This window comes from Panthera tigris, chromosome X (genome assembly GCF_018350195.1).
Source record: "Panthera tigris isolate Pti1 chromosome X, P.tigris_Pti1_mat1.1, whole genome shotgun sequence".
NCBI lineage: Eukaryota > Metazoa > Chordata > Mammalia > Carnivora > Felidae > Panthera > Panthera tigris.
Genome location: NC_056677.1, coordinates 15,448,503 through 15,472,691, shown reverse-complemented (window position 1 = coordinate 15,472,691; position 24,189 = coordinate 15,448,503). Strand labels below are relative to the sequence as shown.

Sequence of the window (24,189 nt, the reverse complement as noted above, 5' to 3'; positions counted from 1 at the left end):
TTGCCCTCTGCCCCAGTGTGGTTGAGTACCCTCCTGGGGGGGGGAGGGCTCTGTCACAATGACCCTCACTTTAGCCATCCTCTGGGTGATTGTCACCACCACTTCCTTCCTGTCACTGTTGTTGTATTACACATTTTTTTGAGGAAAGGGATTAGGCCTTGTTCACACTTCTGTCCCTTGTACTCAGCACAGTGCCTGGCTTGTGGACACTTGCCCTCCGGTGTCCCACTGCCTCCTGCTCAGAGGCACAACATTGCCCGGTGCCCATGTGGCTTCCGCCTACCTTCTCATTGTTGCTCCCATTCACGTCACCTCTGCTCTGCATCCTTGGGATTTTTGCTGATCTCTGTGAGTCACAGCAGGACGTTCTTTGCAAAATCTCTGCATGTGGATAAGGAAGGTCCAATCAAACTTGGGGCTTTTATACTTTCCAAAATGACAAGTTTTGAGATGGTATCCAGTACTAGTGGGCACATTGAAACACATTCCTTATTGATGTGATAGGTTGCTTCACTGTTCAGAACAGGTCTCTGTAGGACACAACTCCAGGGGTGTTTCAGCTACATTGTCAAGTTGATGGTGGACATGTGAATGAAGAGGAATGTTCATTACAGCGGTTTGAAATAGGAAAAAGAAAAAAAAGTGCATTTTGGATGGATAAAGAAATTTCCATCTAGTCCTCATATAGTGGGATGCTCTGCTGAAGTGAAAATGCATCTGCCAGAGCTGGGCATGCAGATTGGTGGCATCACCAACCAATGGCAAGTCCAAGAATATATATGGTGTGCTACTATGTATATAAGGTTCACAAACCAGCAAAACTAAACAGTATACTGTTTAGGAGTTCATACTTCATAATATGCATACACATGCATATGTAATATGTATATATACATGCATACATAATCCCATATAAGCTTGCGCATGCACGTGTATAGTATACATGTGCATATACTCATAAGTGTACATATATATTTTTTCATATACACATATACATGCAGGGAACCGAGAAATCCAGAGATCAGGACAGAGGTGTATCTCTGTGCAGGAGGGAGAGAAGTGACTGGGAAGAGACACATGAGAGTCACAGTATAGATAATGCTCTGTCTTGGGTTGGCACGGCAGGAGTATGGTTTTACATTTCATTATACTGTACTTTATAATTTGTATATAAGCTAAATATATTCTGTGGAGATGGCCTGTTTCCTAATAACACTAAAACTAAATCCATCAGTAATCTTTATGTGAGGCTACATTCCCAAGTCCTTTGATGAAGGAATAGGCTTATCTTGTTGTTGCTTTTCTCCCACTGTTCATGGGGTAATGTTAATCCAATCATTCCTCACTTTCTGCTTTGCCTAAAAGACTGTTGCTACAAGTGCAAATTGTGGTAGTTCCCCATTGGTGACCAACAGGAAGTGGATGAAGGACACAGATCACCTCTCTCTCCCACATCGTGTCCTTTCCATGTTCATCACAGATGTCGCCGTGGTGGACATGAGTGATGTCTCCAGACAGCCTTCGCTCTTTTACCATCTCGGGGTCCGAGAAAGCTTTGACATGGCCAATAATGTGATCCTTTACCACGACACCGATGCTGACACTGCTCTTTCATTGAAGGTAAAGGATGTTGTTCATCTTCTTGTGAATACTTTGTTTTGGGAAAACGGTATTATATGGTCAAATGAAATGTACGTGTAGTACAGGAGGTTGGAGAAAAACAATAAAGATTTGCTTGTGCAATTCCTTCCTTTCTACTACAGGTTTTTGCTCACACAGACAACTTCCTGATCACTGTGTGAGCGTATGTGCTACAGAGAGGCATTTGTAGGCATCTTGATCGTTTCCAGACTCATTAGGGAAGTGGAGGCAAAAACAGTTTCCACGGAAGCCAACACACAGCTCTGAGTCCTTTAATGGGCAATGTGATGCAAACCTTCACATTAAAAAAATAGTTTCTCAACTTCAATAATAAGACTGCACATAACCGGGGCGCCTGGGTGGCGCGGTCGGTTAAGCGTCCGACTTCAGCCAGGTCACGATCTTGCGGTCCGTGAGTTCGAGCCCCGCGTCAGGCTCTGGGCTGATGGCTCGGAGCCTGGAGCCTGTTTCCGATTCTGTGTCTCCCTCTCTCTCTGCCCCTCCCCCGTTCATGCTCTGTCTCTCTCTGTCCCAAAAATAAATAAAAAACGTTGGAAAAAAAAAAAAAGGCTGCACATAACCATTACCATAGCGGGCAGAAAGTTCTAGCATAGATATAATCAGTATTTAATCCGTTACCCCCGCCCCCCCACCATCCAAAGCAGAGGAACACTGAAAACTTGTCTGTTTGTGCCCAACTCAGTAATTACTGAGATTTTAAAAAATGTATTCTTGGAACTATGAAACAAGTGCTTTTTGGATAATAGTACTTGTTAAAAATGATCATATTTGGAACAGAGGGCCAGATGGCAATGGAGTAGGAGGTCCTGCGTAAGTGTTGAATCACTGCCTTGTACACCAGAAACTAATAGGACACTGTTACCTATACTGGAAGTGAAGTAAAAACTTCAGAAATCCTCCTGTTTGTAAAATGTGAAGGTCTAGGGTGAGCTACTGCAAAACTCAGCTAATGTTAATATTGTTGAATATCTTAATACTAGTTAGGAAAACCTGGTCTGTATTAAATCATTTCAGGAATAAAAGACTAGTTTGTTAACAGCAGTATTGCTCAACCTTCACTGCACTTTAGAATTACTTGGACAACTTGTAAATATCCCAGTCCCCAGGTCACGCCCCAGGCCAATTACATCACAGTCTCTGGGGGGTTTGTTTTTAACCTCTCTGAAGTACAGTCACGGGTGAGAACTAGCGGCTTAAAGTTAGCTTTCATGGACGCCATTTTTAAATGTCCAGCTCCCTTAGTGTTAAAAATCACTAGCATATAAATAGCACAATTTTGTGATGGCAAGGATGAACATTTTTGTGTTTCTTGGGGTTTAATATTAACCAGATTTTTCTAGGTTCTGTAATAATTGGGATTATTTCCTGGTAGAAATACAGCCTGCTTCAGGTGTGAAACCTATATGTGTTCAGTATCACATACACTCTACGTAGATGTGTACTCTGTAACTGGAGCACAGTACTGTGTGTTAAGACATCATTCATAGGACATTAAAAGAAGAAACTGGTCATTATTGTACTTTACATTGTAAAATAGTTTCTCAAAAGACTATAAGCCACTGTAAAATATTACTTTAGATATTTAGATACTGATTTTCTTTTACCGGTTTTCACTAAGGAAGTTGTGCTTGGAAGTACTTAGAAATAGAAAATATGAAAGGATAGATTATTACGCTACATTTTGATGAGGAACATGAAATCAAAGTATTTTTTCCAATGCAATTCATTATTTTTCTCAACGATGCCTTAGTGGACTCCTCTGGAAAGTCTCATAACCTAGGTAAGTGTTAATTTTTAATAATATGGAAAAATACTTCCTAAAATGGATATGGGTAGTCTGTAATATCTGACACTGGAAGAGGCAGTCTGCACTTGTCAACAGAAAACTGAAATCTCAGAATATAGAAAACCCATTTTACGGGGCAGCTGTTTAATTATGTTTTCTTTTTGCAGCACATGTTGGCCGACAGCGCATAAATGATACGGTCAAGGGCTGCACAACCATTATGCTAAGTTAACTGACTAAAATTGCTATCGCTGAATCTGAAGGTTCCTAGACAATTACAGTGATGTGTCAGAAACCCTACCAGCAACACCCCTTCTGTAGAAAGGCTGACGGGGGGGGCGGGGGTGGGGGCAGCACTGATTGAGGCAAGAAGCGACTGTAGACCTGAGGACCCCGCGGCACTTCCTGGGCATTCCTTGCCGTCACCGCCGTGGTTCACTGGACAGGTGAGGTGCAGGGCGCTCAGAGCCCTAGACCTGAATCTCACAGTGTTTGGACAAAAGCATTGCCTGCTATGGGGCATTTTCATAACTGTAAATGTTCCTCAATCATTCTAAAAGCTAGCCAATTATGATCTGTTTTCCTTAGAATATAAATTTTACAATTCTCTGAGGCTCACCCTATTTGAAGCTTTTTGCTCAGGGAAAGTGGGGGAGGTTTCAAATGATAGGTCTTGCTCTAGGGTGGGTGCTGGATGATGGGGGGCAAAGTGCTTGTAGTGCTTATGGAAATTAATGGGTTTTTTTTAAAAAGCTGTATTCATCTTATTTTTTTCTTTTCAGGATATGGTAACTCAGAAAAACACAGTAAGTATTATATTTTCAGATTTTTAACCTGGTAAATGTAGAAGATGCTTGCTTGAAAATCCCACAGATAGCAGGGTGATTTTTTTTTAAGTTTTATTTACTTTGAGATAGAGCGTGAGTGGGGGAGGGGCAGGGAGAGAGGGAGAGAGAGAATCCCAGGCAGGCTCCCCACCGTCAGCACAGAGCCCAATGTGGGGCTCGAACTCACAAACCATGAGATCATGACCTAAGCTGAAGTCAGACACTTAACTGGCTGAGCCACCCAGGTGCCCTGCAAAGTGATTTCTAATTATGCCTGTTGGTGTGTTTCTCAGGGGGATGGCTAGAACCCCCTGTCCTTCGAGCTGCCTGCTAGGTTAGGCCCCACTCCCATCTGGGGTGAAGGGCAGAAGGTAAGGTCAGGAAAACGGACTTATTACTCTTCATTGTGTACTAGGACTTTGAGGCTGGAACCATCTGGCTTGGCTATCTCCTTCTGATCTGGGTTGGTATCTTGGACACCAGCAAGATTCTTTTTATTGGAGCCATTACCTCCCATATTTCCCACCAAAGTTTCCCTAACAACAGAGAAACATGAACGTATACTTGAGGTAATACGGGGCCTAGCCCAGAGTTCCTGCAGTGACATAGTGATAACACCACGTTGGTTTGAATCGTATAATGAAATCCCCACTTTAAAGACATTCAGATAAGTTCATGTTCTTGGAAATTGTGCCAAGGTTACCCTGTGCCTTGAATGAGCCTCGAAGCACTCATCTTCCTAGACCTGTAGCACTGTGGTCTGACCAGTCGTGACCAAGACAGAGGACGTGTCCCTCATTTCTTTCCTTTGCCCTCAGCCTGCTTACACTGGTCCTTCGAGAAAGGAAGGGCCTCCTGTCTTATTTTCTATACCAGTTGAAATTCCTGAAGGGAGAAGGATAAAGGGCCAAGGAGGTAGAGCTCCCCCAGGGGTGCCCTCTATAGGGGAACAGGAACTTTGCATGACATTCCCCCCTCCACAGAAGGCCCTACCCTGCAGCTGTGGGGTTTAGACTTCTCCAGAACCCAGGCAGAGCTCCTTCTCTGTGTTGGAAGCCTTGAGTCTCCTCCTCCAAGCCAGATAATGAAGTTCTAGAAACCAAACAAGCGGTGCAGGTTATGCAGTTACCACTGGAGCTTGGATTTCATAAGCTGACCTATAAAATTAAGGCATCAGGGTGGGTTTGAGTTCTTGGGAAAAGAAATGGGAAGACCTGTCACTTCATTTTGTCCCATTTACATACTGCTGCTCTCCACTTATGGGGCTCTTCCTTGTACTTTCTAGATCTTGATTTCTTAAATTACCTCCATCATGGAGATAGGGGGGATCCAGTAAAAGGAGCCTGAGCCTGAGGCTGCCAGGCACGGGTTGTAGCCCCAGCCTCGTCTCTAAGTCACTTTGGGCAGTCATCCCCGCCCCCATCCTCAGTGTCCTCATCAGGAGAATGAGAAGGTTGAACTCTTTCACTTGATTCATAGATAACTTAAAATTCTCAGAGTCTGTGGTTCCATATTTGTTGCACAAGTGAAAAGACGTAACTTGGATTTAATGCAAGGAATGTGTCAGCAACAGTTATTCCTCAAGACAGGAATCACATTAAGGCAAAGTGCAAAGAAGAAAACTTTTTCCATCCTGACTACTGGGTGTTTTGGAGCCCAGAAATATTCTTGTTCTCGAAGAGACTTAGTGTCACTCTGTTACCATTCCACTGAATACCCTCCTTTCTGGTGCATGCTCTCTCCTCTGAACACCCAGGAACCCCTTCACATTCTTGGTAATTCTGATTATACCATGGCACCATTCTCCTTGTGTGTGTGTGTGTGTGTATACAGACACACATATATATGTATATATATATATGTATATATACGCATGCGTCTGTTTGTAATCAACTTACTCTAGATGATTTGGCAACTAATCTCTCTGCTACATTTGCTATTACTTTAGAATTCAGTGCTCAGTACTGGTTGTCATGCTTCATGGGCTGTGAAAATTTAGAGCATTCAGGAAAACAAAATAAAGGACCAGAGGCAGCTGGAAGAGTGGAAGATAACACCAAGAGGAAAGGTTGAAGGGAAACAAACCTTGAGAAGTATTGTTCACGGTCATTTTCAAATGTTTTCCATTTCTGGAAAGTAGGGAGACAGTTACTACTTCTACTCTGGGTGACAGGGAAATGTAGGGCAAACTCAAAAAAGGTTGCGGGGTGCCTGGGTGGCTCAGTCAGTTGAGCGTCTAATTCTTGATTTCGGCTCAGGTCATGATCTCAGATCATGATCTCAGGTTTGTGGGATTGATCCCCACGTCTGACTCTGTGCTGACAGCATGGAGTCTGCTTGGGATTCTCTCTCTCTCTCTCTCTCGCTCTCGCTCTTGCTCTCGCTCTCGCTCTCTCTGCACCTACCACACTCATGTGCATGCGCTCTCTCTCTCACACACAAAATAAATAAACATTAAAAAAAAAAAAGGTTGGGATCAGCAGAATGGTCATCTCATAGCTAATAGTGATTAAACATTGAAAAAGAATGTCACGGTAAATCAGATGACTTTTAAGGAGGGTTTACTCGCTTGTCCCCTCAATATGGATTGAGTTAATGCTGCTTAGAACCAGAGGTCTGGCTTGTCTGACTGCAGAGGTTTTGGGAAAGAATCTGATGAAATTTGGGGTCTGTAATAATTGGACAGCTTTAAAAAAAAAAAAAAAAGGGTACAACATAGTCCTAGGCAGTAAATCAGGAAGTCCTGTGAGGCAGGTGTACAGATTAAATGCCACACTCCGTGCCACTGAACGCTTGAAGTGATTTGTGAAGAGATGGAAACCTAGAGCCTTTGAGATCTCTGCCTTCACAGAATCATCCTATATTTCTAGGATTGTGCCTAGTGGTGTATTGAACTCGACTTCATTTAGTAGAGGGCTGGTGTCTTAGGGCTCTCCAGACAAACAGAACCAATAGGAGACACAGGGAGAGGGAGTTCTTTACTATGAGCCATCACCTCGCATAGTTATGGGGGCTGAGCATTCCCGCCATCTGCCATCCGCAAGCTGGACACCCAGGAAAGCCGTTGGTGTAATTAAGTCCCAAGTCATGAGGCCTTAGAATTAGGGGAGCCAGTGGTGTAAATTTTAACCCCAAGATCAGAGATGACTGTCCCATCTCAAGCAGCAAGGGAGCAAGAGGGGCAGATGCCTCTTTTTCTCAGCTTCTGTTCAAGCCCCAGTGGATTGGATGATGCCCACCCACTGTGGCAGAGTCCACTGACGCAGCTGCTAATCTCACCCGGAAACACCGTCATAACCACCCCCGGCCCTAATGTTTAATCTCGGTACCCCAGGCCAGTCGAGGTGACACAGAATTAACCATCCCAGGTAGGCACACTTGCTTCCATTTCTAGGAACATTTGTTTTGCAGTGATGTGGAGGATAGGAAGCCAATTTCTAGGCTTCAGGCTGGGCCAAGTCTGCAGCCATTCTGGGCTCGTCTTCTCTTTGGAAACACATTATCACCTTTTGTACTCAGCTCTTTTTTAGACCATGCTCGTGTTCTCATATTCCAGGTTTTGTTTTCAAATGTTTATTTATTTTTGAGAGCAAGAGACAGAGCCCCAGAGTATGAGCAGGGGAGGGGCAGAGAGAGAGAGAGGGAGGCACAGAATCCGAAGCAGGCTCCAGGCTCTGACCTGGCAGCACAGAGCCCGATACGGGGCTCGAACCTACCAGCATGACCTGAGCCAAAGTCGGACACTTAGCCAACTTAGCCACCCAGGTGCCCCTAAAATCGTTTTCTTAATTTCCTTTTCAGGATGGATATTTTTTTAAAGTTTATTTATTTTAAGTAAGCTCTACACCCATCCTAGGGCTTGAACTCACGATCCTAAGATCAGCAGGGAGCGTGCTTTCGATCCTCTGTCCTCCTGGCTCTCTGCCCCTGCCCTGCTCATGGGTGCGCATGCATGCTCTCTCAAAAACTAAGTAAATATTAAAATATACATATTAAAATACTTTTTACAAAAATCTTCAACGCTCAGCACATTTTATTTCAGTATTTGAGTTAAAAATACTGTTTTTTTTTAGGTTTGTTTGAGAGAGTGGGCACAAGTGGGAGAGGGGCAGAGAGAGAGATAGAGAGAGAGAGAGAGAGAGAGAGAGAGAGAGAGAGAGAGAGAGAGAAAGAGAAAGGGAGAATCCCAAGAAGGCTCTGTGCTATCAGCACAGAGCCCAACGTGGGGCTCAAACTCACAAACCCTGAGATCTTTACCTGAGCTGAAGTTGGACACTTAACCGATGGAGCCACCCAGCTGCCTCATAATTCCGGTTTTTTAAATGAACTGTGATTTTAATTTCAGTGTAGTTAACAGGGTTGTGTATATTAGTTTCAGGTGTACAATATAGTGATGCCGCAGTTCTGTTCATTGCCCGGTGCTCATCATAGTAAGCGTACTCTTACTCACCTTCCCCTTTTTCGCCCATCCCTCTATGTAATTCAGCTTTTGATCCAAGTTCCAGAAAAGTTACTTTTCTCTATTATTTTCATCCTTAAGCTGTTTCCTCCTGCTTCACAGATACCAAAGAGAGCCATTTTCAGCGTTTTACCACTTCAGAAAACCTGTTGATGTGATGAAAGATCAAGGTTGAGCCTTTATGGGAACAAAAGTGGAAATGCTAGCCAACCCCGAGAGACTACTTTATCTATTAAACCTTGGAACTTCCTGGTAGTTTTTTACTCATGTACATAGTCCACAGGTATTCTTGAACTGTTTTAATTTTCCTTTGCAAAAAATAATCATACCTTCAAAGCCATGGTATATTTTGCAGGTTGATTTCCCCCTGGAAGTGGACTCTGAGACTGAATTGAGTGTGCAGGAGATTTATTCAGGCGTGCCCTTGGGGTCAAGGCTGAGGAAGCGGAGGGAAGGAAGCAGGACCAGGCAGAGAGAGATGAAGCTGGGAGGCAGGCTCAGCGATAGCCTTGGCTGATCCCGTGGGGGGCTCTAGAGCTGGAACGGCCTTTCTGAGTCGGGGTGAGATGGCCAGGCCTTTACATGCCTGCATCCAGCCCTCCCTGGAAGGTGTGTGACCTTGGGTGAGGTACTGTCTGCGCCGAGGCAGTTTGGGATGTCAGGAGCTAACAGCAGGGGCCACACATCCTACCTTGATGGTCGGGGGTGGTGTCTGTGTGCCTGAGTGTTCACCACATTATAATCATTTTATTGGAGAAATTTGCAAATCCTGTATGCCCCACGACGAAGGATTGTATCTCTAAGGCTGAGAGGCACAGAAATCATTTTCTTCCATTGAATTGTGGGTAATTACCTAGAAGCTATACATATCATAGCCTCGCCAGAAGGAAACACGAGGCCATAAACCTGCCCTGTCCCCTAGGAAAATTACCAGGAGAGGATGAGATATTCCACTCAGTACTTATAGAAGGAATTGTTAAAAGTGCACTAGACCGTATTTTCATTTGTCATGTCCTAAAGGCAGAGTTCACAGTTGGTTTTTAAAAATGAAAGTTAAATTTCTAAGCTAGGATCATGTTATTAAAAAGCACCTTATTAAAAGACTAATCTGGTTCTTGACCTCGGGACTAGGTGTTTGGTTTTTTTTTTTTTTTTTCTGCAAAGCCAATGAAATTTAAGAGAAACTCATTGTTCCCATTGAAATAGTTATCTCTATAATCCCAGTAAATTGGAAATTCTTTGAGAAACAGACATTGGCAATATTGGGTACATTTTCTACAATATTGGAAGTCTTTTTCTTGGCTTACAAGCAAATTTAGTACTCAAGTTCAGCGTAACAGAATTCTCTTGGTCTTTCCCTCTTGCATTCCTCACTTTTCAGTTTGCCATGACTTGGGATCCAAAATTATCAAAGATGATATAGATTGCTTAGGCACACTTTGGTAAAAGGACAATCAAATTTCCTTTCTCCTTTAGATATCCTCTGGGTTTTCTGAGTTCAGATCAGAATTTTTACCACTTTTATTAGTGAAGAACCAATTTCCAACAAGAAGGGTATGTCTCCTAGTAAATGGAGAGGCAGAATTTTATTTTGCACATAGAATATGATTTATGTGAAAACCTGTGTCCTTTGAATATTTGTCTCTTGTATAGCTATTTTTTAGTATTTCTACCTTATCTTTTTTTTTTTTTTTAGTTATTTTGAGAGAGAGAATGAAAGTGGGGGAAGGGGCAGAGAGAGAGAGAGAGAGAGAGAGAGAGAGAGAGAGAGAATATCCCATGCAGGCTCCACACTTTCAATGTGGAGGCCGAAGAGGGACTCGAACTAATGAACTGCAAGATTATGACCTGAGCTGGTTAGACGCTTAACCAACTGAGACACCCAGGCGCCCCTGGTATTTCTACCTCATCTTAAATTCTCTTTTCTCTAGTCTTGATGCCTTTTGTTTTTTCCCTATGTGCTTGTGGTCTTGTGATCTCTTTCAAATTGGAGTATTCTGGAAGTGCAAACCACAAAGCTTTTGTCTGTTCCTCTCGAATGTCACAGGAGTGATGTCCCATTTCACAGGGCCAGTGTTAGAACCAAAACAGCAATACCTAATTCTGCCTACCAACTGAATAAGTCTTTGGTGTCTGAAGATACCCATTTGTTTTAAATTGTGATACAATTCATATACCATACAGTTCATTTACCAATCTGTTTGTGATGGGTATTTTGTGCAACATGGCTTGCTTTATTAAGGGTATTTCAAAATTAAGCCACAATGGCAGTTACTGACAAGAATCCTGAGGAGGAAGGGGAAGGACCTGAGGTCGTCTGGCTCTGTGGTCCTCTGTGGGCCAGTCGGTTAACCTTTCTGGGTCTCGGTTTCCTCCTGTATAAAATGAGATGATCAATCAGGTGGTTACTGACATTCCTGCCAGATCTGAAATAATTCTAGGATTTTATGAACAAAGCAGATGAGCAATTGCAGTAGTTCACTTGACACTGCATGGCCTGTTTCCAGCAGTGAGATCTTCAGTTACCTTTTAAGTGTCACAACAGCCTGATGATTCAGTTGAAATTGTTATTGGGCTTCTGTGTATTATTAGTTCTCATCCTGACCAAATAGAGAAAAGTAGCAATACGGAATGCTGTCTGCATCGATCTTCAACAACAACAACAACAAAAACACCTGCATTCCCCTGATGTGCATGTGTGGGATTTTGAAAATTCTCCTGTAACTGACTAGACAAAGAATTGTATCTATTAGGCTTAACACCTTGTGATCATTTAAAAAATTTTTTTTAATAACGTTTATTTATTTTTGAGACAGGGAGAGACAGAGTATGAACTGGGGAGGGTCAGAGAGAGGGAGACACAGAATCTGAAACAGGCTCCAGGCTCTGAGCTGTCAGCACAGAGCCCGACGCGGGGCTTGAACTCATGGACCGCGAGATCGTGACCTGAGCCGAAGTCGGCCGCTTAACCGACTGAGCCACCCAGGTGCCCCTCATTTTTTTTTTTTTTTTTTGAGCAGCCCCTGACTTGGATTCTCTTTCTTAATAAATGGACTTTTTAATGCATGCTCATGTTAAATAACTTTTGAAAAATTACTGTCCCGTATTTGTTCATCTGCTCTGTAAATCTTCTTGGGAACACTTTTGCATGCTTTTCTAGTTTTCGTTTTCACGAAGGATTTGCAACCCTTTTGCGTTACAAGATTCAGGCTCCAAAGTAACTACGTTCTGCCAGCATTCAAGATAGGCCTTCTTCCCTGAGTGCTCAGAAATCATTTTTACCTTGAATAGTGTTAAACCACCTTCCATCTGCCTTAGATTCCACCCCCCCTCCTGACTGGGTCATTTATTGACTGATTAAACATTTGTATTGTGATAAAAAAATGTTCTTTAGGACATTGAGCTTGGAAGTCTCATTAGGAAGTCTGTTGGGACGAGATTTTACACATTTATTTGCTCCAAAGAATTAATTGATAAAACTTGTGCTGTTAATGACCAATTTTGCCACCTGCTGCTAGCCATAAATAGAAATAAGTGCTGGTGTAGTGAGGCCCCTTCCCTTGGGTTTCTGTCCTGGTGGCCTTGAACCCTTGGCCTTCTTGCATAGAGTAGCTACATAGGAGCCAGCTGAGGGGAAAGTCCTGAGTGTCCTTGGTTGGTGGCCATTATTGAAACCCTTAGACCGTGAGGTGAAGAACACAGCATCCTCTGCTCTCCTGAGCTGTCCTAGAGAATCCAGACCGCTGTTTGTGGGTGGGAATCGCGCTGTTACCCATAAATGTCTTCGCATGTGAAGCCCACTGGAGAAACACTTGTGTTTTAGGGCTGCAGGTAGGATGTTCTATGTGAAACATCTGCTGGGGAGTCCGGAGCAGATACTCTTAGGTTTTGGAGGGCCTTGGGACCCCGTTGTCAATCTGGAGGAACCTATGGACGCCTTCTCAGAACATACCTTAAAATGCTTAAGTAAATACAAAGGATTATAAAGGAGGCAAATTATACTGAAACCTAGCTACTAAAATATTTTTTAAAGTTGCATATTATAATCTGTGTGCTTCTTTATTAATGTCTCAAATAATAAGATCAAACAGCAGGTCTCAAAAGTATCATAAGTTTGGACTGATAATGGGTATAAAGGTTATTTTGAGATCTCTGCAGGAAGTGTAACGTGATAGGAAAAATTCTGTGATTTCTATTAGTGACAAAGTCCCGGGTCCTGCGAAAACTAAGATGTGTTACCTCTGTTCCTAACTGAAGGCAGCTTTACAATTCATTTAAAGGTAAATGGTGACAAAGATGTAATTTTCTTCTCATTCAAGTTCATAGACTCCCAAGGATTAATAGACTCCAGGTTCACAACTCCTGGGCTGGTCTAGAACTGTTGAACACAGCTGATATTTACTGTATGCCCACTATGTGCCATGACCATATTTAGGCCCCTGCCACCTAATGAAGTTGACAGTACGATTGTCTCCATTTTAAAGATGAGAACACTCAGATTCGGACAGAGAAGTATATTGTCCGGGGTCATTCATCTAGTATGGAATGGAGCTGGGATTCAATCCTTGGCCATCCCAGTTCTCCACCATCTTGCTATGCTTGAGCAGAGATGCTATGATACTTCCTATTTCAGTATTAATAAGGTATTTCTTTCTCACCTGACTTAGCAAATGTTGGGGGGAATCCATCCCACTACCCAGCTCTGCTGAGATGATGAAAAGGAAATGCCTCTGCTCCGTCCTCTTTGACAGCAGCACATACCAAGAACCTTAAACTTCCTCTAGTCATTTCATTCTTGGGAAAAGACAACAGTGTGAAGATGCAAAAGTGTTCATCTCTGTGTACAGTAAGAAAATTTTCAGAACGAAGTTAAACAGTAGAATGGTTAAGTACACGGTAAATATTTACCATGTGGAATATTAGGGAGGCACTAAAAACGACATTCGAGTACGGAAGTGTTGAATCACTATATTGTACACCTGAAACTAATATAACACTGTATTTAACTACCTGGAATTAAAATTAAAACTTAAAAAATAAAATTGGTGACTGGTAAAGGAAAAAAGTATGGCATTTGAGACTATATAATCAAACTTTCATAATGAGAGCTTTTTTAAAAGCACCTGTTCTTTAACCTAGTGATGGTACAGGACAGTCTGTTCATGGTGATGAATCTGTACATGGCAGTAGTTCTAGAAATCTCCACTGCTAACGTAGGGACTAGAAACTTTCAGAGGACAGATTCCTCCACTTCCAAATGTCACGGTGTCTGAGGCCAGTGGCTTTTACTCTGCTCTCTGACCCCACTTACTATATGAGAATCTTCCTTTGGGAGGTATTTGAAGAGTTTTTGGAAGGGTTTACATGTTAATGTGCCTAGCATACTGGTTCTAATGCCCCTTTATTGTAGGAAACTAAGCTGCCTTTGTTGAATGTGTTTTACTAAGCTGGATTCTTGAGATGTTTCCATTTATAAATGTAACAATTACAAATATACAAGCTTGGTTTGCTATTGGACATGTGTTATGCTAATCAGTGTTTTTCTTTTTAATTTCTGCTCTCCCTACCAACAAAAGTCTGAATGTGCTCCATCATTTGAAGATGTTTGAGCCTATTCTTCTTCCTTAGAACAAAAGTACTGCACTCAAAAGCCCGTGCTTTCACTTGGAAGTTTATGAATCGCTTTTGTAAATGTAGCCATTAGTCCCAATTGCTTTCTGTAAAATTTCTTCAACTTTTATACACTTCACGAGAGATTTTCTCAAAGGGAGTATTTTTACTTTGCCAAGGCTCCAGATTCCCGTTGTCTGCACAGTCCTGTTCAGTCAGCTCGCTCAGTTGTCAGACGTCACGTATCCCCTCTCTTTCTCCTCATTTTCCTCTGTGGCTGAACGTTTGCCCAAAGGATCAGATCCCGCCTGGCTGTGGGCAGGTCTTGATGAGCCTGCGCCTCTCTTGCTCTGCCCACTTGAGCCATAACCTGGAACAGCACGTAGCGTTTATTTGCCGAGGTCCTATTTTTTTTCACACCTCATTATTGAGGACTTGAGTAGGATGGGGACAGAGTTTACTTTTGTGCTATTTGGGAGCAATGGGCTTGCTGAAGAAAGACTATGAATAAGATTTCAGCGAAGTGTTTGTTTTAGAAATGGCCTTAAGTCCTGTCATACTTGTATCCAAATAAGTGGGATTCTGGCACCTTCAGTTACAGGTCTGTTATGGATCCTCCGGGTTATGTAGTTGTAAAGTTGGTAAATATTTTTGTGATAATTATTATTCTGTATAATGTTTTTTAAATAAGCTGAGAGAAGGAAACAAAGAAATGTATATATTTATAGAGTTACATTAACCTTTTTGTTGACCATTTCTGGTAACTTTTTGTTGGTTTCTGTGGATTCCAGTTAACACATGGTGCAATTTCCTCATGCCTGTGTACTTTGTGTTATTTCCACCTGCATCTTTTACACTGTTACTGTCAAATAAATCCCGTTTCTGTATGTTACATACAGATTAGATGATTATATATGTCATTTTATGCAGTTGTCTTTTTATTGTTAGAGTGAGTGGGAGACAGGGGCGGGGGGGAGAGTGCGAATCCCAAGCAGGCTCTGTGCTCAACACGGAGCCCGATGCTGGGCTGTATTGCATGACCGTGAGATCATGACCTGAGCTGAAACCAAGAGTTGGACACTCGACTGACTGAGCCTCCCAGGTGTGCCAATGTGATTGTCTCTTAAATTAGTTAAGAAAGAAGAAATTGTCAATCATATCATCTTTTTTTAAAATAAATTCCAAACACCTCACCTTAGCATGGCAAAGGAAGTCTTCTTTTAAAGTTTATTTCTTTCTTTTTGTGGGGGACCAGAGAGAGACAGAGAATCCCAAGCAGGCTCCTCAGTGTCAGCGCAGAGCTGGACACAGGGCTCAATCCCACGAACTGTGAGATCATGACCTGAGCTGAAACCAAGAGTCAGGCGCTTAACCAACTGAGCCTCCCAGGCGCCCCCAGTCATATCATCTGTTATCATTAACTGTTTACCTTTCCTGGCATGCTCTGTTTTTACCAAGTGAATTAGAATTAGTGTCTGGTGTCACTCACTTTCAGCCTGAAGAACTTCCTTTAGTAGTTTTTGTAAGGTGGTTCTTCTAGGAACAGATTATCTCAGTTGTTGTTGATCTGAAAATATCTTCACTTTCCCTTGATTCTGAAAATCTAGTTTTGCTAGATAGAAGGTGCTGGCTGACTTACTTTTTCTTTCACCCCTTTGAATATGTCCTCCTCCTGCCTTATGGCTTTCTTATTTCCAGTGGAAAGTCAGATGTTGATTTCAGCGGAGTTTCGTGTGCGTGACAAGATCCTCTTACCTTTCAAGATTTTCTTTTTGTCTTTGAAAATGTTAGCCGTGATATATCTGGGTATGGATCTCTGAGTATCCACCGTGAAGTTCATTCAATTTCTTGGATATGAAATTGAACGATTCATTTAATCACCTCTATGAAGTTTTCAGAAATTATTTCTTTGGATATTTTTCTGCTCCTTTCTCTGCTCTCCTTCCAGGACCCCTGCAATGTGCCATGTATGTTGGTTCACTGGGTGATGTCCCACACTTTTGTGAGGCTCTGTTGATTTCATTCTTTTTTCTCTCTGTTCCTCAGACGGCATCATCTGTTGATCTGTCTGCAAGTTTGCTGATTCTTTCTTGCCCTCAGATTTCCTGTTGGGCCCCTTCAGTGAATTTTTAATTTTGGTCCTTGTACTTTTGAACTCCAGAAATTCCATTTGCTGGTTTGTTTTTTGTTTTTGTTTGTTTGTTCGTAATTTCTGTCTCTTCACTGACATCTTCTATTAGATGAGACATTGTCATCATACCTTTCTTTCATTCTTTTCAGCTTGGTTTCTTTAGTTCTTAGAATACCTTTATAATATCTGCTTTCAAGTCTTTGTCTCCTAAATCCAGTATCTGGGCCTTTGCAAAGGCAGCTACTATTGCTGGCTGTGTTTCCTGTGTATGGATCACACTGTCCTGTTTGTTGGCATGTTTTGTTTCTTTTTTGTTGAAAGCTGGATATTTCAGATAATGCATTATAGCAACTCTGGATACTCATTTCTTTCCGGCTGTCTCTGGTGCTTATTTTTGTTGTTTGTCGGTTGGTTTGTTTGTTTAGTGACTTGAATAGACTAGTTCAGCGAAGTCTCTTTGCTCCACAACGTGCGGCCTGCGGTGTGACTCTTTGGAGGGTACAGCCTTGGTCATGTACACAGCTACTCTGACCTTGCCACCCCCAGCCAGGGGTGACTGTGATTATACCTGGGCTCTCCTTGACTATATCTCTCCCTGATTTCCTTAAGTTCTTCTTGTATTGAGAATACACCTTAATTATTAGCTGACTACTGTGGTTTTTTTTTAACTTTTAATTTACATCCAAGTTAGCATATAGTGCTTGCTATAGTGATTTCAGGAGTAGATGCCAGTGATTGATTCCCTATGTGTAATACCCAGTGCTCATCCCAACAAGTGTCTTCCTTAATGCCCCTTACCCATTTAGCCCATCCCCCCACCCACAACCCCTCCAGCAACCCTCAGTTTGTTCTCTGTATTTGTCTCTTATGTTCTGTCCCCCTCCTCGTTTTTATATTCTTTTTGCTTCCCTTCCCTTACGTTCATCTGTTTTCTTATCTTAAAGTCCTCATATGAGTGAAGTCATATGATATTTGTCTTTCTCTGACTGGTAGTTTCGCTTTGCATAACACCCTCTAGTTCCATCCATGTAGTTGCAAATGGCAAGATTTCATTCTTTTGATTGCCGAGTAATACTCTGATTACTGTGTTTTTGATGAGGCCCAAGACACCAGTGTTCCATAGTCTGATATAATTAAAGTTGGGTACCTTTGCGGGGGTGGTTAAGGCCTGTCTCCAAGGTTTACTCTGACCTTATGAAGGTTCTTCTTAGCTCTCTCTTCCCTGTTTGTCTGTGTTAAACTAGCTGGTCTGCCTTTCACCTATTGCTGTCCTGGAACTACCAACTTCCTCTTAATTTCCTGCCATAAAAATCTCTGTTGTTTTTGATAGTGCTCATAAGTTTGCACTTGCCCATGCTGTGTTCTGCATCCTGGCAGTCCACTTCTGGGTTGCTGCGGGCCTCTCCCTTCCTACAGCACGCCTCTAGTCCTAGGCAGAGCCTGTGCCCCACTGCTCCAGAGCTGGGCGGTGGGGGGTAGTGGCCTGCCTCTCTCAGAACGCTCCCCTGCTTTCCAGGGGGGTAACCGAGCAAGGATGGCAGCGCCTCATCTTCCCAGCTTGCCTTTCCTGACGTGGAACCTTTGTTCTATGTGATCTGGGACAAAGACGATCAGAGCCCAGTTTTCTTGGTGAAATAGGCCAAGCCAAGAAGATCAGGGGCTGCCACCCTTGCTCGGTACCCCACGCTAAAGCAGGGGAGCGTTCTGAGAGAGGCAGGCTCCTCCCCCTGCCCTGGTCCTCTTTCTTGCAGTTGCCCAGGATAGAGCTTTTCCAGCACAGGGCCAGGGTGGATGAGAATGCTGGCGGCCTGGCCTTCCCAAGGAGAAACTGTCAGAGTAGAGGTTGTGGGGTGAGAGGGAGCCCCGTCTACTTGGCTGTACCCACTCAGGGCAGCATTTCTGTCACACTGGGCTGGAGGACAGGGGAGAAGCGGGTCATAGCTCAAATGCTAGAGTCTCGCTGTTCTTACCAAGATTAGTTGATTTTCTTGAATAAATGTCTCTCCGTTGGTATATGCTCTTCACACAATTCATAAAGACTTAAAATTTTTTTTTTTAATTTTTTATCAGGGCTGTTTTTCTGAGGAGATAATCTGAGAAGGTTCTCACCGCCCCCTGACCCCTTCCCATCTAGCTCTTTTGGGGGGGAAAAAACCCAACTCTGCTTCCTCACAGATATTTTACCTTCTAGACCTCACTGATCCACATAGCCCTCTTCTCCCTCTGTCTGAAATCGGAAGGCTTTTTACCATAAACTCAGCTACTTTGTGGAAGAACCAGTTTACGCTTCTGACTGAGTAAATGGCTTTTAGCTTACCTCAACAACATGGCATTTTGTTAGAGATGAGGGAGAAATCAGAGTCTAACCCACCACATCCTGACTTTGCTGGTCAATACCAATCTCTCTCTGAGAATTTGAAGATCTTAACTGGGGTCTTTGTTCTCCTGGTGCAGGCACTTCCCAATGATTGCTGGGAAGTAGCTGGCAGTCTTCTCCCTGTTCCCCAGTTACCACCCACAACCCTGGATTCTTGCCATCTCTGTTTATAACGCACTGGTATCTGCATTTTGAGTGGTTGAACCCCACTATCTGGTGCCCACAGGGACAGTCTTCAGCTATTGTTCTGCAGCAGGGTAAGCATTCTCAGAAAATCTTATTTTCAGGAATAATGGGATATCAAGGAGCTTAACGTAAAACGTGGCTGGCCTGCCACCTGCTTTTGCGTCGCCTGTCAGCTAAGAAGGGTTTTTCCACTTTTAAGTGTTTGGAAGATGTCACAAGGTGAGGAGTATTCCAGGACACGTGAGAATACGAAATTCAGATTTGTGCCCACAAATACAGTTTTATTGGGACATAGTTATGTTCGTTTCTATGCCGTCTACAGTTGCTTTCATGCCACAGAGGTGAGGAGCTGCAGCAGAAACTGGCCCACAGAATCAAAAACCCTTACTGTCTGGCCTTTGACAGAACAGGTTCGCTGACCCAGTCTTAAGATGTGTTTGAACGAAGCAGCGCTAGTAACTTTTTCTTAACAAAATAATTCAGGGCCTAGAAACATGACTGAGTAGGACTTAGAGATGCCCTCTACAAGGTACGAAGGAGAGAGAGAGTCTCAGGACAAGGAGTTAGAGTTTGAGTTCAGGTGGAAATAAGAAATCCACCTGTTCTTGTGTAAGCAAATCTTACTCAAAAGGAAGACTTAAAAATATGAGTCATGTAGGTATTTGAAATCAGTTCCCCAATGTGGTAGGTTTTCCCACAGCTTCTGTTTGATCTGAGATGGTAGTGTTCTGACCATTTTTTTTCTGTATTTAATGAATTTCTTTCTCATTTAGAAGAAGCTATATTGCTTATTTGGTTTCCTGTTCTTGGAGAAAGTGTGCTTCCCAAGGTTATGTGTGTATTATTCTAAAATGTTTGAAAAATTCCATTAGTCTAGTTTTAAAAATTAAGGAGGAAAAATCAGATGAATTATTTCTGGCATCATATACATTCTTTAAAACTAAGTGAAGAGATAGGAATTAGGAAGTTTGGAATTTTAAGCTAGTTGCTTTTTTTTAATTTTAAATTTATTTATGTTTTTATTTTTGAGAGAGGGAGTGTGAATGGTGAAGGGGCAGAGAGAGAGAGAGAGACAGACAGACAGACAGACAGACAGACAGAATCTGAAGCAGGGTCCAGGCTCTGAGCTGTCAGCACAGGGCCTGATGTTTGGCTTGAACTCATGAACCGTGAGATCATTGACCTGAGCGAAAGTCAGACGCTTAACCGACTGAGCCATTCAGGTGCCCCAAGCTAGTTGCTTTTTATGACCGTGTAGACAAAAGATTGACTGGCAGAAGAAGGTCGTGTAAGAATGTATTTTAGTCTCAAATGTGCTAAAAAATTGAGCATTATCTAATGCTTTTCAGAGGTAGTGTTTATGCTTTACAATGGATCATGATTCATAGTCAAATTGTAATTATTTCTTAGGAAAAAAGCTACTGTTTTACCTGAGTAGTATTGGACAATATAAAACTTTTTAACATCCTTTTCCAAAATAGCTCTAAGACTAGTCATAGTTATTGATACCTGCTTCCTGCAAAACAATTTTTACTCAAAGTTTAGAATAGTTCAGCTGTGGTTAAATTATCAAGTAATGGGGCTTTTGCATCTATGCTGAAAAAAAGAGTATCTGCCTTTACATTGCAGTTCTTGGTCATCAGTGGGTCCCAAGCTCACTCTGATTTGGGGGGCCCGTAGTGAAATGATGTAGTGTCCAAGACTTGAAACCCTAAAAGCTCTGCCAGTGAAGTTCAGAGCCGTCCACAGATCAGTCCAGCCTCTGAAACCAAATTTTTGTGTTGAAGCTTGTGGAATTGAGTGGTTTCCAGTTTTGTGCCTGATAGATGCATCGTCCTTTTGCACACACAGTTAATCATTCTCAGGTACTTTCTCCTTCCCTGCCCTACCAGGTTCCACCTGCCTGAATCCACGGCTTTGCTTCTGCATCAGTTACTTTGTGAAACGTGTTTTGTTTCTTTTTTCCAGGCATCCAGTGGAAATTATTATTTCATCCCGTACATCGTGACACCATGTGCTGATTATTTCTGCTGCGAGAGTGATGCCCAGAAGCGTGCCTCGGAATACATGCAGCCCAACTGGGACACCATCCTGGGCCCGCTGTGCGTGCCCCTGGTGGACAGGTTTATCAGCCTCCTCAAGGACATCCACGTGACCTCATGGTAATGCCCATTCACCGTCCTCAACCCTGGGAGCTTTGCCAAACATTGCCCTTCACGTTCATGGAGGCAATAGACCCTTAGGAGATCATAATGCCCAGAGAATGGGGAACCCTAGCTAATCCTTTCTAAGTTCTTCTGGAAGCCTTTATTCTTCTTGCTACCTCACTAAGTTGGGCCACTGGGGTGTAGCCAAAAGAGAGTAGAACTGGAGTTAGGAGGTGAGGGTCAAGCCTGTATCTGTCGCCAACTCCCCATGTGACTTTGATAAGTCTCTGTAGCCATTTTCTCATCTAGAAAATAAGGAAGTTAAGTCACTGGTTTTTTCTTGCTCTTTCAACCCTAAGATTCCTTATTTTAAGATCATTTCTGAACATGATTTCACTCCCCCCTACCCCATGCAGTTGTTGGGGTTGTTAAAATGGCTCAGCAAGGTCATTCAGGTCATAAATTCTTGTGCTATAAAGTCAGATCTGTTGAGTCAAGCCACAGCCATCCTGATGTCAGGATGTCTTGGGATGTGTTCTTTGTAGGCTTATGTCGGAGAAGGTATGGAATACTCATTCAGAGGTGAGCAGGTTTGGGTTTGAATCCTGGCTCAGACGATTCTGCGCTTTGCAGCCTTGCAAATGGCAGCTCACCTGTCTGAGCGTCCGTGCTCAGGGAACCACGCCTTAGCATGTTCTCACTCCAGAAGTGGGAGGCCACAAATTATCCACTAAACCAAAGCATCTAGTGATTTTGCTTGCAGCCAGTTTAAAGGATTTACTCCTGTAAGTTCGGTCACAAGAAGGATTTGTCCTTGCAAAACAAATGAAAATCCAAAGCCCTGGCAGAATTGACTTACATTGAAATGGAAAGGACCACACGTCCTGCTGTGGCTCAGGTGGCAGCTCCCCAAACTGTGACATGTGACTGTTGTGGCAGTGGCGTGAGGTACATGCTTGCTCATGTTCTGTTCTCTTCTTCTATCCTATCATCTCTTATTTGGACGCAGAGTTCCTTGTGTCCACTTTAATGGGACAGTGAGACTGGAAACCCAGATCTGTGTGACCAAATGCCAACGCAGACAGCAAATGGGGTCCCTTTGTGGCACATTCCTGCAGAGCCTGACTCGATCACCCCTTGCTGCTCAGTGAACATTTTAGTGACGTTTAGAGAGAAAGCTCCTCAAATACCATGTGTTTAGGTCTGACAAGGAAATAGGCTGGTTTGCGTCTGCCCGACGAGCAGGGTCTCGTAAGAAGTCGACCCGAGTTTGTTTCTCATTAAGCGTGTGTATGTATCAGTAGGAAAATGCCTCTTGATTAGTATCGTTTCAGGGGACTTGAAATACCTGTTGGTCACTTCCACCCCTTGGTTGGTTGGTGAGAGGGTAAATGGTGCTTCTGGTATAAAACCTGTACAAGAGGGGTGGCAGATACGTCTTTAGCTCAGGTGTCAACTCCGATGGATTGGTGACGGCTGCCTTGGCCTTGTGCTGAGAAGCGGTTTGAAGCCATTGCCAGGTTCACATCGATTAGCAGCATCTTCCCTCATTACCACGGGCAGAAATGGCTGCATGTGAATTACATAGATGGTGTCCCCAAGCCATACTCAGTTCAGTGTTTTGTTTATTTACTTACAAGGTATGGCTTTTCTGAGGTTTCTTAGTTTATTGAGACTATTTTTCAGAATTAGCCTTGAAAACAAGACTAAACTCAAGTATAACTTTGTATTTGTAAGGCTAAACTAATAACACTTTAATATCATTGATGCCTTTATGGTCCACCAAATGGACAGTGGCTGTCACCCAACTTAATGACTCATTAGATTAATGACAGAATTTTAAACACTGGTAGAATCTGCTAATTTGCTCATTAGGATGATAAGCAATAGACAAATAAGAGAGAAAAAAACAATGCACTAATTTTCTCTGGGGCATCACTTTATTCTTGAAATGTTAATCGAGGTCCTGTTATAAGCATTGGACTAGGCTGTGTACTCTATTCACATTTATTTGGCATAGTTTTATAATAAAAATAAGTAATATTCTTATTCTTATGTATTGTATCTCTTTCTCTCAAGACTGTTAAATTGAGCCTGCTCCTTTCTTTAATGAATGGCCTAGTTTTTCTCTGTGGCGAAATCCTCCCAGCTACCTAATGGGATGAGAGTATATTACTGCTTGGCATTGCCCAGTCTCCATGAAAACATTGCTTGGAAAGTAGGCAACCTATTTAAATCTATGGCCATTGTAAGTTGGCCTTCTGTACATCAAATTGGATCATTTTTAAAGGTTCTAAACCAAGTCCCAGGTACTAGCATTGGTTCTTTGAGAGGCTGTGGTAAGGGATTCCAGTGTGGATTTGAAGTGCTTTAGATGTTTTCATACATCTCTATTATTGACTAGATCCCACCGCGAAGGAAGATTAGTTTTACATCAGAAGAGCATTCTGGCAGTTGAAAATGACCAGGGGAGTGAAGGGCAGAGGTTGTTCATAAGCTTCCAGGCACAGCTTCTTGGATTGCTCGTGGGCACATCCAGTTTCCGGCTCTTGGCCAACCGGAAAAAGCTTTGAGATTAGTAGGTGGGCGGTACCCGATAGATTGATTTGAATGACATTCTCAATGTACCGTGTTGCATGGTTTTGGGGTTATATTTGGCTCTGTGATAATGCGTTAATAGTGGGGGAAATAATGATTCAAGTAAGGTAACCTCTTGCTCTCTTTGTGTTTGAAAATCTCGGGGGAGGGCTCAGTAGCAAGTCCTATGCGTCATCCAAATACAGCTGGGGGTCAACTTTGAAAATATTTTCAAGGTCATAATGAACTGAATTTCTATGTTGATGTCAAGTGGTTAGTTGCTACAGAACGGGACTAGCAAGTAGGACAGGTCTCCTCTCTCTGCTGGTGCAGGGAGGCTTAGGTCTGGGAGAGGCCCCCGTGTGTTAACCTGAGTCGTGGCTACGAGAACCTAGTTTGAGCTGCTGAAGGAAGCGGAGTCCCAGAT

At 42.9% G+C, this 24,189-nt stretch overlaps 1 protein-coding gene across 1 annotated transcript in view; it reads left to right on the top strand.

Moving 5' to 3' along the window:
- Positions 1 to 24,189, top strand: part of MAP3K15 (mitogen-activated protein kinase kinase kinase 15) — a 123,095-nt gene that overhangs the window by 20,182 nt on the left and 78,724 nt on the right. The window contains exons 2-4 of the mRNA XM_042975280.1: positions 1,481 to 1,620; positions 4,231 to 4,254; positions 21,007 to 21,200. Coding sequence (XP_042831214.1) covers positions 1,481 to 1,620; positions 4,231 to 4,254; positions 21,007 to 21,200 — 358 coding nt within the window. The remainder of the gene's footprint in view (positions 1 to 1,480; positions 1,621 to 4,230; positions 4,255 to 21,006; positions 21,201 to 24,189) is intronic.